This window comes from Triturus cristatus, chromosome 4_1 (assembly GCF_964204655.1).
Source record: "Triturus cristatus chromosome 4_1, aTriCri1.1, whole genome shotgun sequence".
Taxonomy (NCBI): domain Eukaryota; kingdom Metazoa; phylum Chordata; class Amphibia; order Caudata; family Salamandridae; genus Triturus; species Triturus cristatus.
In genome coordinates this window covers 1,175,379,224-1,175,395,220 of record NC_140585.1, presented here as the reverse complement: position 1 = coordinate 1,175,395,220, position 15,997 = coordinate 1,175,379,224, and the positions used below count along the sequence as shown (strand labels likewise).

At 47.3% G+C, this 15,997-nt stretch overlaps 1 protein-coding gene across 1 annotated transcript in view; it reads left to right on the top strand.

Annotated features, from left to right (window-relative positions):
- The window catches only part of XAB2 (XPA binding protein 2), a 161,144-nt gene that overhangs the window by 93,992 nt on the left and 51,155 nt on the right, over window positions 1-15,997 (top strand). The window contains exons 12-13 of the mRNA XM_085654391.1: window positions 2,713-2,826; window positions 4,251-4,413. Of these exons, the coding sequence (XP_085510517.1) occupies window positions 2,713-2,826; window positions 4,251-4,413 (277 nt within the window). The remainder of the gene's footprint in view (window positions 1-2,712; window positions 2,827-4,250; window positions 4,414-15,997) is intronic.

The following is a 15,997-nucleotide window of genomic DNA, read 5'->3' as shown; positions in this document are numbered from 1 at the left end:
GGTCTTTGTGAACCAGGCAGAGTGCCTTGAACTCAGTTCTCTGTTTGACTGGGAGCCAATCTTACAGGGGAGCATATCCGCTTCAGAGGATTTATCCGCACTAATCCCCTTATTTTCCACAGCCATACTATCTGTCACAGCAGTGTTCTGCATCTTCCTCATCCTATGGAAAACAACCTCCTGCAAGTTCTGCAGAGTTCGACCTAAACAGCAAAATCATTCGCAGCGATTGAGTTGGTGCAGACACAGACTGCTTCCACTTTTTTCCTACTCCTGTAGGGGGGATATATCCACTTGTTATTACTAATGGGCCCGGATTACCACAGACAAGTGGCTACTAATCTGCACTGTTGTGGAAATACACAGAAATGTATTCAAGGACCACCACCCGACCCTCCCTAGAAGACAACCTGTTAATAGCTTTGGGTGCTGCAATAGGAGATTATTTCCACGATTGTCCAGAGGATACTGGAACCTAAACCTCTATCTTTTTTGACTCGGAAGATTGGCTTGTATACAGCAGATTGTGGCAGGTAGCCAATATTTCAATGGAAACGTGACTAGATCTCTCTCATTGCCTTGGCATCTTACCCAAAATTCACAAATATCAAGTGAAACATTCCAGATGTATTTAGTTCCAGGGAGCGACCCTGAGCACAACTGTCAGAAAATCCCTTTCTGTCTACAAAAGAATCCAGAAGTTGTCGTCACAAATTCAATGATTAAAAAAAGTTAAAGTAAAAAATGGCAAATCAGTCCTAGAAATATTTTTCTCTTGCATTAATTCTTTTGATATTGCCCTACAGACTCAAAATGCCACCTTCACAAGAGGAAATACATGGCAAATGGTTTCAGATGTTTATATGAATCAAGGATTGAATCCAAATCACATCTAGGATGAGAACTGGAATTGAATGGTGGACACTGCCTTTAAACATGACAATAGGCTTAACTTTCCAGCCAGAACCTGCTCACTTTGTTATGACAACGGACCCTTTCGTAGTCTGGTAGGTTGTTAAACTGCAAGAACTGAAAACTATAGGCTTTTGGTGTGAGAAAGAAAGACAACTTCACCTAAACGTCCTGGAACTAAAAAACCATCCAGCGAGGCTTGCAATCTTTTATCCCCAAGGGTAAGCAATTATTTCGTTCTTGTGAGGATAGACAGCATAGTTACAGTTTTCTACATAAACAATCAAGGCAGCACCAATTCCCAGGCTCTCTGAAGATTCTCAACATCTTCAGAGCTAAGCCATCAGTCATAGCATTTTGCTAATAGTGGAGCACCTGCCTGTAGTGGACAGAACATGGGCAAGTGTACTCAGCTGGACGGCAGATATCAGAGATGACTGGGAGTTAAACTATGATCAGGTTGAAAAGATCTTTCATCAGTGGGATCACCCTGTGCTAGATTTATGTGTGGCACCTTACAACAAGAAATGGCAATTCTATACAAGCAGATCATGGCACCCAGGGTTGTGGGAAGAGGCACTTTCATTCTCATTCAAAGATCTGTGCATATGCCTTTCCACCACTCCCCTTCATGGAAGATCAAGAAAGAACCATATTTGCCATTGGAAAGCAGGACATCCACTGAAACTATCTGTTGGGTTATTCCACAAGTAGGACTTTGGCAACAATGTCCCAGTATGCAGCTGTCACATGAGAAGCGGCACTGCCTGGATATGGAAGCATTTAGGGATTCAGCTATAGGGTAGACAGTTCCTCAAAATGTGTTTTGCCAAGGTAGCCTCCTTCCTACTTCTGTGCTGTGATGTTTTACTTCAGTTTTAAATCAGCCTTCAATCTTACATTGTTGCATATGGTTTGAATCTGATGTAATATTTTATGAGCTTCATACAGCTGGTTACTCTGATTCAAGCATATGAATATAGGATACCTCTCATGTTTGAGAAGAAGTAAGTTACCCTGTAAATACATTTCTCAAGAGTTGGTATCAGTCATAGTCATATGTGGGTCTGCCTCCTCCCCAATCAGAGACTTTGTTTTCCTCCTTTCGCACATGTGCTATAGAAAATCTGTGGTATTGTGTCCTCTGGGGAAGTGGTGTTGTGTTTTCCTTCAATGGTAGACTTTGGGTATTTTCTAATGATGTTAATGGGGTCCTAAAGCAACTGTTTTTCTATATATTGCTATGGAAATGTGACCTAACTGATAAATGTAAGTTGCTGTGAGACTCCTAGCTTGACGACAAGGAATGATTCAAGCGTGTGATTCTGAAGGATACCAACACCAGAGAAACTTAGTTACAGATCAGTAACTTTTTCCCAGTCTCTCAGAATTTCTCATTTTGCACACTCCCAGAGCACTACCCATTAAACTACATTCACTTTCTGAAGAATAGGCTTCAACCATGCTTCGCTTTTAGAAAATGCTCAATGATTCTTTCTAGTCCTTTCAAAAAGGGCATTTATGCGAGATACCACTACTAGCCACCCAGTTCCTAGGGCTACTGTTAAAATATCTACGGCTTGCTGTGCTTGACTTGCTCTGTAAGGAATGCTTTCTCTGTGGCTGACATTTTGTACATGAGGGAGAGGAGAGAGGCAAATGAGAAGGGGACAGGGAAGAGAGATGTTTTCCAGCAGGCTGCCCTGTTCCTGCTGTGTGTGATGAAAACCTCTTAGGATTACAAATGCACCTATACCAGAACCACCTACTGATATCGGACATCTCATTTCTTTCCACCAGTCCACCAAGGCGGTGTACGACCGGATAATAGACCTGCGCATTGCCACCCCCCAGATCATCATCAACTATGCCCTGTTCTTGGAGGAGCACAATTACTTTGAGGAGAGCTTCAAGGTAGGAATGGACTTCGCTTTCTCTACAATGTGCAGTGCAAGTGCAAATTTTTCTTGGAAAGGAATGTGATGTTTTGGTGGCTTGCTGCACTAGGTGGCACTGGTACATACACTGTTTCACCTCCGGGCCTCTTTTTCCAGCACCATTAGGAAGCTTGGGTGATGATGTTTGTTTGTCGTCCACCGGTTTGTTGCCTGCATGAAATAAATGGCAAGTTGAAGTTTTACCATTTTGGCATTATACTGGCATCAACGTTACCAAAATTCTGCAGTTACAGGTGCACGTTAAGATGTTGATTTTTCTTTTGTGAGTTTTTGTTTTGTGTACCTTATTACTGTATGGTTGAGTAGAGAGTTTTGGTGCCTGGCCCAAGCTGGTGAATGATTACCTGCCCTTCCAATTATAGAGCTGCTGTGCTCTTTCCTGGTGCCTTTTACACTCTGACCCCATATGTTTAAATCTCACAGCACAGGTCATAGGCTGCTGTTGATGGTGCCACTACAGAACTTCTTACACTCTTCTCCCCCCCCCCTCTCTTCTCCAACCTCTGCTGCCGTAGGGGGATAGTGGGCTACTAACAGACAAGCTGCATACTTCATCTGATGACTGCTTCATCCTAGACATTTACAAAGAGTGACCTTGTCTCAAAAATAGGGGTTGTTGTATCACGCCTTTGAAATGCACTGAGCAACACCGGAACATTAAGGCAGCAAAGAATAAGTGAATCTCACCTATTCCAGATAAACATGTTCTAGAGAAAATGTTGAAGGACTCGTGGAAGGGGAGAAAGTAGCGACATGAGAGTACAGGCATTGTAAGAAGCCACTTTTGCCAAAAATGGAGCCCATGAAATGTGCTGCAGTAAAAGGAGCTGTTTAGAGCAAGGAGTATCCCAAGACACTAGCAAATCCAATGGTTGGTCTTAATGTCTAAGCCGCATTTCAGGACTTTATTTGTTTTGTTTTTCTACAGGGCACAGACTGTGAATCGGTTTGCCTTGTGGTACCAAGAGCTGATATATAAAAATGTGTTAAATAGTGCTAAAATGCAAAACAGACTTAAAGGAAAAATCAGATCATGCATTTGTTTGAAATTACTGACGGAAAAGATTTAACATACATTCTTGAAAAAAAAGGATTAAATCTCAGGTTCAAGTTTGAATACTGCTACTAAGTACAATGGCTGATTGACAAATGTGTAACAGGCATGTGAGGTGTTTAGGGAAAGCCAGTGCTGTTATGTCCTCTGGGTGAAGTTTGAAGTATTGACGTAGAATTTATGGTGGAGTCATGATTGTAAGTTTAGGGTCACCTGAACTGAGGGAGTGGAGGAGCATGCGAATGGTTATACTCCCTTTTTTAGGTGGAAGTGATGTGTGACTTTTTTCTGACTAACTATAACAAGCTTTCGATTCACTCCCAAAGGCATATGAGCGTGGGATCTCCCTGTTCAGGTGGCCCAATGTGTATGACATCTGGAACACCTATTTGACCAAGTTCATCGATCGCTATGGTGGGAAGAAGCTGGAGCGCGCCCGTGACCTGTTTGAGCAAGCCCTGGATGGTTGCCCTCAGAAATTTGCTAAAAGTAGGCAGAAATTCGAATCATTGTGCAGTAGTTACTTATCTATAACTGGAAATGTAATTTTGCTGAATGTATTCTATAAGAACGTTTTTCTATGCTCGCTGAACTCTTACTGTCAAATGGCACATATCTTCAAATGGTTTATGTATTGCAATAGCTCTGTCCATCCAGAGATATTGCAATACATTATACCATTTGAAGATAGTCCTCAAACAATTAAAAAACACATTCTAACAATTGGGACTGTGTCCAACAGGGAAACTAGTGTTGATGCCATCTCAGATAATCTGATAAAATAGTGATAAAGCACCTACGCAAGATTGGGGAGGGTGTTGAACCTCAAGACTAAATGAGACAATCTGTCCTTAAATGGCACCTGATATAAATGAATCAAATTGCATTCTAAAAAATAAACTCTCTGGAGTCAAGAATAAAAATGTAAACCATTAAAGTTTATTAGGAATAATTCAAGAGCATTACAGAAGGCAAAAAGAATTGTCACTAATATTGCATTGGGAATTAGCATACGGCTTAATCAAATGCAGCAATAGAATATTTTTGCTTTGCCTTATATCATTTTAAGTCCAAAGTATGAGATAATCCAACAAGGGTTCAGTGTCCAAAGTCGGGGAGAGAGATGACTGTCTCACCTCCAAAATGCAATATTTATGTTGGCAAATCTACAATGGAAGTCAATGGAAATCATACAGTCAGCATAGGGTGAGTAAATGTACTAATAAACTGATAAATCACAATACAGAATTGTACAATGTCACTAAATTCTACCATTGTATCACTAGCCCCTAGCTGAATATTAATGTGCCCTATGCTAACCTAATGTTGTCAGAGGTGGCAGTACAAATCTGGTTACACAAACAATGGGACAGGCGGGAAAATTATTGAATGTAGCGAAATGCTCCCTCCGTAGTTCTTCAAGAAGAGCATGGCAAAACATAGCATCAGTGCACATTATAGTTACGAGCAGGGTCAGAATAAGTAACGAAAAACCAGTGGCGGCTACTCCATAGGGGTGTGGGGGCATCGCCCCACTGCTTTCTCGCAGTGCGAGAAGCGCCATTACACCTGCCAGGAGCGGAGGCGGCGCCGTACCCGGCGGTAAGGTACGTTTAAAGAAAAAAAAAATATTCCCCACCTGCAAACAAGGTGCACTCCTCCCTTCAAGCATTCAGCGGAGTCCGCCTTACTTTACCTACAGTGCTACAGATCTCGCGTTCACCCGTCGTGCTGCTGTGCTGTTTGTGCAATGAATTCACGGTCCTGGTGAGCACACAGCAGCAGCGCACACTAACCACTGCTCACGTGTGTGGTTGTCAGTGACCACAACCCAGCTTGCCTGCTCGCTCCAAGCTTCCAGGGCTTGGCATGCTCTTCACAACCAAGGACGTCTGGGCGCTTTAGCCATGAGACTGGCGCCCCTGTGATGACGAGGACCAGAGGTCGTGTGTCCTGGAGTAGTGGAGGAAGGCGGCCCCTGAATGCCCATCACTGGTTTCTGATGATGGGGGGTCGTGGTGGGGGCTTCTCTCGCCCCCCTCTTCACCTCTCCCGCCCCACACCTGGTTCCCGGGAGCAGCCGCCATTGACGAAAACACACATTATGCCTATGTTAGAAACCAATATGAAATTTCAACCTAATTCAGCCTAGTTTAGGCAAACATATGAAAATACAGTTCTGTCAAGTGCAATGTTTTCGTTTTAGTGCAGAAATGTTCGTAATGTTTAACAGATTTTTATTGAAGCAAAAGCAACTTCATTACTAGTCATATGTATCTTTTGAAGATGTTGTTTGCTGTATGTAGGATTAGGAGCCAGCGCTCTAAACCCTGAGTTCTTAAAAACCAGCACAGGAACTAGTGCTTAGGTCTTGATGGGAAAAGAAAAGACTTTGCAGACAGACCAACCTATACCACAAACCGTTCTCATGCAGAGTTTTATCAAGTATTTGAGCCAGCTTTAGGACAATGCAAGGTGACGGAGGATGCACATTGTGGATGGGAGAAATGGCCGCTCTCTGCAGTAACTAAAGTCTTGTCACCTTTGCATACAGCAGCAGTGACTCTACTACCAGCAACACAGGGCAAATGAACAAAATATTAAATGTTTCCCTTTACTGACTGCATTCTTCCAGTCACCATTGACACTGTTGAAAATAAACGTATTCTCTATTGTGGAAAGGGGATCTGAATCAGGTATATAAAACAATGCAGTACTCCTATTATAAGATCTTTCCACTCACAAGAAATTGCACTTGGGAATCCTCAACATTCCTAAACGTTGTACATTTTGAGAGATTGTATTTTAGTGACCTGATTAGCTGTTTTCTGCACACGCGTAGGTTTCCACTCAGGCAAACTGGAAGTTTTGCATAAAAGTCCTGTTCGAGGCATATGAGCTGCAGATTGTACACTTAGCATAGATCGCCATCTGGTGTTGGGCCCGGATGTTTGCAGTTTGTTTTTGTTCTTTGGACAGTCTTTGGAAGTCACGAGTTCGGTGACTCCTCCTTCGGTCCGTACTGCGCATGGGCTTCGGCTCCATCCTCAGATTGTTTTTTTCCGCCATCGGGCTCGGATGTGATACTTCGTGCTCCGGCTTCGAACTTCTACGGTTCCAGCCTCGACGGAAAATCCTCGTTCTTCGAGTTTCTTCATCTATCTTCATCTCTCGAAGCGGCACTTTTCTCCGTTCCGCTCATCGGCACCGGCCTTCGGGCCCTCCTCGACTCCGGTCCCGGCCGATGGAAAGGACTCCGTTCAAAAAGTGCCCAAAATGTGGGTCTAAATTTCCCCACACCGACCTCCATCAGGTGTGTAACCTTTGCCTCGATCAAAAAAGACCATCCGGGATCGAAGAGCTCGACGCACCATGGCGCACTCATCGACCGCAGCTCCACCGGACATCTTCGGAGATGACACCGGAGCTTCGGGACAACAACACACCGAGCAGGAGGAAGACGTCGTCAGCGCTTCCGAGGCCGACGACTCCGACGTGGAGGACATCACACCGGCGCAGCGGGTCGTGAGTACTGTACCCCCTCCCACCCCGCGCCCAAAACCAAAGAGACTCCGGTTACACCCTCGCCTGCAGGCCTGGGTAAAACCAAGCACACAGCTTCTATCACCCCACCTTCGGGCCCGGTGTCGAAGCCTCAGAAGTCTCACGGCAGCTCGGGCTCGAGCCAGCCGACGCCTGGTGCCGATAAACACCGTCCGGCACCGAAGAAAGTGACGCCCAGCTCGACTCCGAAGCCACCGGTGCCGAGGCCTGGACTCTCTGTGCCGACAAAACACAAATCCCTCGGCACCGACGCTCCGGCGCCGAAAACTACTTTGACGCCGAAAAAACCGGAGGTTCCCAAAAGGTATGGCGCAGAGAAACCATCAAAATCCTCTGCTCCGAAAACATCGGCGCCAGCGGACGATTCGGTGCCACTGGACCTCTTTACACCAGATCCTTTGCAAGAGACCTTATTTAAGGATCCAAAGACTGGGCTATTGACTTTAGTTGTCAAGAAAAGACGTCTTGACACACCGGCTCCTCCTCCACCGCCCAAGCGGAAGGACTCTGCTACTTCTCCTCTCAGAGTGCCCTCCCCACTACCTCCTCCTCCCCCTCCTCCACCTCCTCCACCACCTCCCCCTCCCAGGTCCCCGCCACCCTTGCCTCATCATTCCCCGACCCCGTCCCCAGATCCGGATTACGGGGATCCAGATTATGACCCGGCGGACGCCCCAATGGACCCCACTCCACCGGGGACCCCAGACCCATGGGAAGACTACCAAAACCCTGACATACCGGATGTGCCTCAGGACGACCTATACCCATCCAGGCCGTCTCCCCCAGAGGACTCCTTAGGGTTTCACCACTTAGTGCAGAGAGCAGCACACTACCATGGGGTGGAAATGCATAGTGAACCAGTGGAAGACGACTTCTTACTGGATACATTTGACATTCAGGATAAGTCCACAGCTATCTTGCCCATGCTTAAAGGTGTCACCAAGCATGCTGCAGAGGTGTTCAAAGACCCTGTCAGGGCCAGGGTATTGAACCCTAGAATAGAAAAAAAGTATAAGGCGGCACCCACAGACCCTACATACATTAAGGGCCCTGCTCCCTTAGATTCCCTAGTTTTGTCCACAGCTAGAAAGCGAGCTAACTCCCAGTCCTCAGGAGAGGCCCCACCGCCAGATAAGGAATCCAAACTTCTAGACGCGTCTGGCAAACGCACCGCCTCGCAAGCCGCAAACATCTGGCGCATTGCGAATACACAAGCGCTGCTTGTGCGCTATGACAGAGCACACTACGATGAGCTTGAGGCTCTTATACAGCACCTCCCAGAAAAACACAAACGCAAAGCTCATGACCTGATACAGGAGGGTAAGCTAATTACTAACACCTCCATTAAATGTGCCCTCGATGCAGCCGACACTGCTTCTAGAGCCATAAATACTAGTGTCCTGCTTCGTCGTCATGCCTGGCTCAGGATCTCAGGGTTCAAGCCTGAAGTCCAGGCATCCATACTAAATCACCCCTTTGACCAACAAAATCTCTTCGGGCCAAAGGTAGACGAAGCATTGGAAAAAATGAAAAAGGACACAGACACAGCAAAGTCTATGGGGGCATTACAATCACAGACCCCTAAACGCTCCTTTCGACGCTCATCCTTTCGTAGCACAGGCAGAGGCTACTCCACTGATAGCGCCTCTACCTCCTACAAATCCCCTCCTCAAAATACCTTTTCGAAGGGCTACCAAAGGGGTGGTTACAGAGGCAACAACAATAAGGGCAGGGGCAAAACTAACACCACCCGTTCTGCCACCCCGCCCGCACAATGACTTCCCTCCGCTCCCCCCAGACCATCCCACTCCGGTCGGGGGCAGACTACAAAACTTTATCCACGCATGGGAATCCATAACATCGGACAAATGGGTGACCCAAATTATTCGGTCAGGGTACTGTCTCGAGCTAACATCTACCCCACCCAATATCCCACCAAGGCACCGTCCAATGTCTCAAAAACATTCCACACTGCTCAAACAGGAGGTGCTCTCCCTCCTCCAAAAACACGCTATAGAGCAGGTCCCCGTCAATCAGCAAAATCTAGGGGTCTACTCTCTGTATTTCCTAATACCAAAGAAAGACGGGACCCTGAGGCCCATTCTGGACCTCCGGCCTCTAAATGCATACATACATTCAGACCATTTCCACATGGTCACCCTACAACAAGTCCTCCCGCTCCTCTGTCAGGGAGACTTTCTCACTACCTTGGATCTGAAAGACGCATACTTTCACATTCCAATACACCCTTCTCACAGGAAGTACCTCAGGTTTGTGGTGGACGGTCAACATTACCAGTTCACAGTTCTCCCCTTCGGGGTCACCACCGCACCACGGGTGTTTACCAAATGCCTAGCAGTTGTAGCAGCACACCTCAGACGTCAACATATTCACGTCTTCCCTTACTTAGACGACTGGCTCATAAAAGCCGCGTCCTACAACCAATGTGTGCAACATACCAACAGCACCATTCAACTGCTCCACCAGCTAGGCTTCACGGTGAACTACCAAAAGTCCCACCTCCTACCATCTCACACAAAGCAATATCTCGGGGCCACTATAGACACCTCCAAAGGTATTGCCTATCCAAACTCAGCCAGAATCGCAAGCATACAAGCCTTGCGCCAAACGTTCCTTCCTCAACACTCTCTTCCAGCAAGAGTGTTTATGAAGCTCATAGGGATGATGGCATCTTGCATTTTCATAGTGCCCCATGCAAGACTCCACATGCGTCCACTCCAAGAGTGCCTAGCACGACAATGGAACCAGGCCCAGGGACAGCTGACGGATCTGGTGTTGGTGGACGGCCGCACCCATCACTCTCTGCAGTGGTGGAACACCACAAACCTTTCCAAAGGGCGGCCGTTCCTGGACCCGGTTCCTCAGGTGATTCTAACAGCGGACGCATCGCTCTCCGGCTGGGGAGCGCACCTCTTACACCTCACAATGCAAGGTCTATGGACGCCACAGCAAAAGTCGCTCCACATCAACCATCTGGAGCTCTTGGCGATCTTTCTAGCCCTAAAATCTTTTCAAAAACAGATTTCGGCCAAAGCAGTCCTCTTTCGCACAGACAATATGACTGCAATGTATTATATCCAAAAACAGGGGGGGACACTCTCCCCAGCTCTCCCGCTTAGCCCAGAGCATATGGAGATGGGCAATTCCTCAAAACATCTTTCTCCTGGCACAGCACGTTCCAGGCGTACAAAACACCATGGCAGATCTGCTCAGCAGACAAACGCAACAACTACACGAATGGGAACTGCATCCACAAGTTCTTCGCCCATTCTTCCACAAGTGGGGGCATCCTCAGATAGACCTCTTCGCCACCCACGAAAACAAAAAAGCCCAAGCTTCGCCGCCAGATACCCACACCCATTGTCCAAAGGCAATGCGATATGGATGAACTGGTCAGGCAAATTTGCATACGCCTTTCCACCTCTCCCGCTAATTCCATTAGTGTTAAGGAAGCTACAACAGCACTCCCTCACACTCATTCTGGTAGCTCCCACATGGGCCAGGCAGCCGTGGTACACCACACTACTACAGCTCTCGGTGGTACCACATCAAAAACTGCACCTGTCCCCATGCCTCCTAACTCAGAACCATGGAGAAATCAGGCACCCGGACCCAGCTCAGCTCAACCTTGCGATCTGGCTCCTGAAATCTTAGAATTTGGGTACCTTAACCTTCCCCCTGATTGCATGAACATTATCAAGGAAGCCAGATGTCCTACCACTCGAGCATGCTATGCCGCAAAGTGGAAGAGATTTGTGGTTTACTGCCGTAACAATACAATCAACCCTTTAGATGCATCCATACCGCACATCATATGCTATTTGCTCCATCTTCACAGGTGTAACCTGGCATATTCATCCATACGCCTACACCTAGCAGTAATTGCTGCTTATCTACAAAACAGACAGCTTTTATCACTGTTCAGAGTGCCCGCTATTAAAGCCTTTATGGAAAGCCTTAAACGAGTAATTCCTCCCAGGGCACCACCTTCCCCTGTATGGAATCTAAATGTAGTTCTTACAAGGCTAATGGGTCCGCCTTTCGAACCAATGCATAAATGTGAGCTACAGTTCCTCACCTGGAAAACAGCTTTCCTCGTAGCTATCACTTCCCTTAGAAGGGTTGGTGAAATACAAGCGTTCACTATACAGGAACCCTTCTTACAAATACATCACAGCAAAGTGATACTTCGTACAAATCCAAAGTTTCTGCCCAAGGTCATTTCCCCCTTCCATCTCAATCAATCGGTGGAATTACCTGTCTTTTTCTCGCAACCTCAATCTGTTGCGGAAAGGGCTCTACACACACTTGATGTTAAGAGGGCCTTACTGTACTAGATACAGAGAACACAACCTTTCAGGAAAACTAAACAATTGTTTGTTTCCTTCTCTCCACCACATAAAGGCAACCCCATCTCTAAATCAGGGATAGCGAGGTGGATTGTAAAGTGCATACAAATTTGCTATCAAAAGGCAAAAAGAACATTATCTGTTCCACCTAAAGCCCACTCTACTAGAAAATTAGGGGCTTCTATGGCTTTTCTAGGGAACATACCCTTAGATGACATCTGCAAAGCAGCCACATGGTCAACACCGCACACCTTCACAAAACATTACTGTGTAGACGTGCATTCCAAGCAACAAGCTAGTGTGGGCCAGGCTGTACTAAAGACACTTTTTCAAACCACTGCAACGGATACCGGTGGTCGCCGCTAAGGTTGGGTACTGCTATATAATCTATGCTAAGTGTACAATCTGCAGCTCATATGCCTCGAACGGAATATGCTACTTACCAGTATGCATCTGTTCTTGGCATGTAGAGCTGCAGAGTTGTACACGCCCACCCGCCTCCCCGGCTACCTGTATCCGTTCCAGTCCATCTTATTTAGATACAACACACATGGGTTTCTCACTGTTATTACTACGCTCCATCATTTCCCTGTTGGCGAAAAACAATCTGAGGATGGAGCCGAAGCCCATGCGCAGTACGGACCGAAGGAGGAGTCACCGAACTTGTGACTTCCAAAGACTGTCCAAAGAACAAAAACAAACTGCAAACATCCGGGCCCAACACCAGATGACGATCTATGCTAAGTGTACAACTCTGCAGCTCTACATGCCAAGAACAGATGCATACTGGTAAGTAGCATATTCCTTATGTTGTCCAGAAACACTACAGTTAGAGTGTGAAAGTTAGCGGTCATCTCTCAGGCCGAAAAATGTGCTTAGGTTCCAGGTTTACTACAAGAAGTGAGTACGAAGTTCCTCAGTGGGTCAAAGAACACAGTAAGAAAGTTTATGTGATGTCACGTGGATAGGTTGTCCTCCTTGGAGGAGGGGGAAATCCTCCTTTCGGAACTAGGGCCCTCACACACCCAGCAAGCTAGGTGTCATGCTTCATCATATGGGCCTGCTCCTCGTCGGGTCGGCACTGCAATACACGACGGGCACCCATAAAGGGGCTCTTTACTGGAGATCTTTAGTTCCTTGCCGTTTAGGTGCCGTGGGTGTAAAGGGCCTAGTACGTGTAGATGTAATGGTGGATGTGCAAAATAAAACAGGGGAGGGAATCCTCTAAATAAGTTTTATTCTGTAAGAATCCCAGCCTGGTTAAAATAATAAGGAGAGGCGATTATCTGGCTGTTATGTGTCAAAAAAGCGCTCTACTCCTAAATGGTCGACATGTTTCTCGCCTAGTAGTCAAAAATGATCTGTGGCGATTCCTCATGACCAAATGAAAAGAAAAACTATCTACACCTAATGGTGAGGTGAAAAACGACCTACCACATAGTGTACCTATGGGAACGGTACCCGCAGGTATAGAGACCAACCTGTGAAAGAAACAGTTATATTTGAAAACATAATACATTAGTTATGCATTTGTGATCACACAAGTTTGATCCATAATTCTAGATCTGTATGGTGATCAAAAGGTGCCCCAATCAATACATGGTGATACCAGAAGTTATCACTCATGAAAATTATAGATATGCAGTGCTATAAATGTGGGAATTATAGCACACCCGTGACTCTCAGTTAAAAACAACATCAGTGATGAATAGGCTGTCACAACGGTGGTGATCAGAGTTATCTAAACCTCACCTAATGACTGTAAGATCGCACCTCATCAGTTACAGCGGGCTTAGGTTCCAGGTCACTTTTTAGAGCTATGTCCGATTTAACAGTAGATGCTAATCGGGATTCAGAGCTCCAAAACGTTATTGTTCGAGGCATATGAGCTGCAGATTACACACTTGTGCATAGATCGCCATCTGGTGTTGGGCCCGGATGTTTGCAGTTTGTTTTTCCTCTTGGAAAGCCTTTGGAAGTCACGAGTTCGGTGACTCCTCCCTTGGATCGTATTGCGCATGGGCTTCGGCTCCATCCTCAGATTGTTTTTTTCCGCCATTGGGCTCGGATATAATCTTCGTGCTCCGGTTCCGAACAGCTTCCAGTTCGACGATCAACGCGCAATCCTCACCCCAATTCGCGGTATTGTTTTCGACCGCGATCTCCCCACTCGACGCGCCTCTCATCGGCAAGACCTTCGGTTCCAGTCGTCGATGGCGGCCTTCGGGCCTACCCAATCCCAAGCTCCGGTCCTGGCTAATGGAAAGGACTCCATTTAAAAAGTGTCCTCGATGTGGGTCAAAATTCCCCCACACCGATCTCCCCGAGGTGTGCAACCTCTGCCTCTCGCCTGAACACGAGGCTCGAGACTGTCCGGCGTGTAAATCCTTCCGGTCCAAGAAAACGATTCGGGACCGAAGAGCCAGAAGAACCATGGCACACTCTTCGACGGCGATCCCGGACGACGTCTTCGGGGAAGGCGTTGACGCTCCAGAAGAGCACCACATTGACGAGGGACTCGTCAGCGCCTCCGAAGCCGGCGATTCAGATGTGGAGGACATCACTCTGGCACAGAGGGTTGTGAGTACTACTTTTAAACCCCCAGCCCCCCCCCCCCCCCCCCCCCCACACCCTCGCCGGAACCGAAAAAGGCTTCGGTCACGCCTTCGGGCCTAAGCAAGACCAAAGACATTGCTTCCCACACCGCACCTTCGGGGCCGGTAAAGAAGCCAATTAAGCCTTCAGGCGGCTCAGGCTCGATCCTGCCCACCGTCGGAGCCGATAAACACCCTTCGGCACCGAAAAAGAAACCGGCCTCCATCTCGACACCGAGCCCCACACCGAAACACTCTGGGTCGAGACCCAGCTCCTCAGCACCGACCCCATCTTCGGTACCGACAAAAGCCCACAAGACCACCGGCACCGACATTTCGAAGACGAAATCCATCTCGGCGCCTACTAAACAACCGGAGCTTCCCAAGCATGGTTCCAAATAACGAACCAGCACCGACGAGCCTAAAAAATCAACGGCCCGACGCCTTCGGCGCCGACGGACCAACCAACCTCTCCAGAATTATCTACACCGGATCCCTTACAAAAAACATTAACTAAGGATCCCAAAACTGGACATTTAATGCTCTCTATCAAAAAGAGACAGTTAGACAAACCTGCTCCGCCTCCACCTCCAAAAAGCAAGGACTCTGCTACCTCCCCTTTCAGACTACCTTCCCCACCTCCACCACCTCCTCCACATTCCCCACCTCATCATTCCCCCACCCCATTCCCGGATGATGATGATCAAGGGGATCCATACGACGACATAGGGGATGTACCCCAAGATATACCTTCAGGGGACCCCACTCCCACAGGATCCCCAGACCCATGGGACGATTATAATATCCCTGATGTCCCTAACGTCCCACAAGACGATCTTTACCCTTCCAGACCTTCTCCACCAGAAGACTCCTTGGGGTTCAATCATTTATTGCAAAGGGCGGCACACTACCATGGGGTAGATTTACATACCGACCCAGTGGAGGAGGTTTTCCTTCTAGATACATTTGACACCACACATAGGACCACCTCCATATTGCCTATGCTAAAAGGTGTTATAAAACATGCGCCGGAGGTCTTTAAGGACCCAGTCAGGGCCAGGGTCATTAACCCGCGCATTGAGAAAAAATATAAAGCCGCCAACAGACCCCTCCTACATCAGAGGGCCAGCTCCACTAGATTCCTTGGTGGTATCCACAGCACGGAAAAGGGCCAACTCCCAGGCATCAGGTGACGCACCACCACCTGAAAGAGTCAAAACTCTTGGACGCATCAGGCAAGCGTACTGCATCTCAAGCGGCCAATATATGGCGTATCGCCAATACACAATCACTACTAGCGAGGTACGACAGGGCCCATTATGACGAGCTAGAAGCCATAATGCACCATCTCCCTGATAAATACAAAGCTAGGGCCAATGAGCTAATTCAGGAGGGCAAAACAATTACCAATACCTCCATATGTTGTGCCTTAGATGCAGCAGACACAGCCTCTAGGGCTATCAATACTAGTGTCCTCCTCCGTCGCCATGCCTGGCTAAGGATATCCGGTTTTAAACCGGAGGTACAAGCCTCCATCCTCAACCA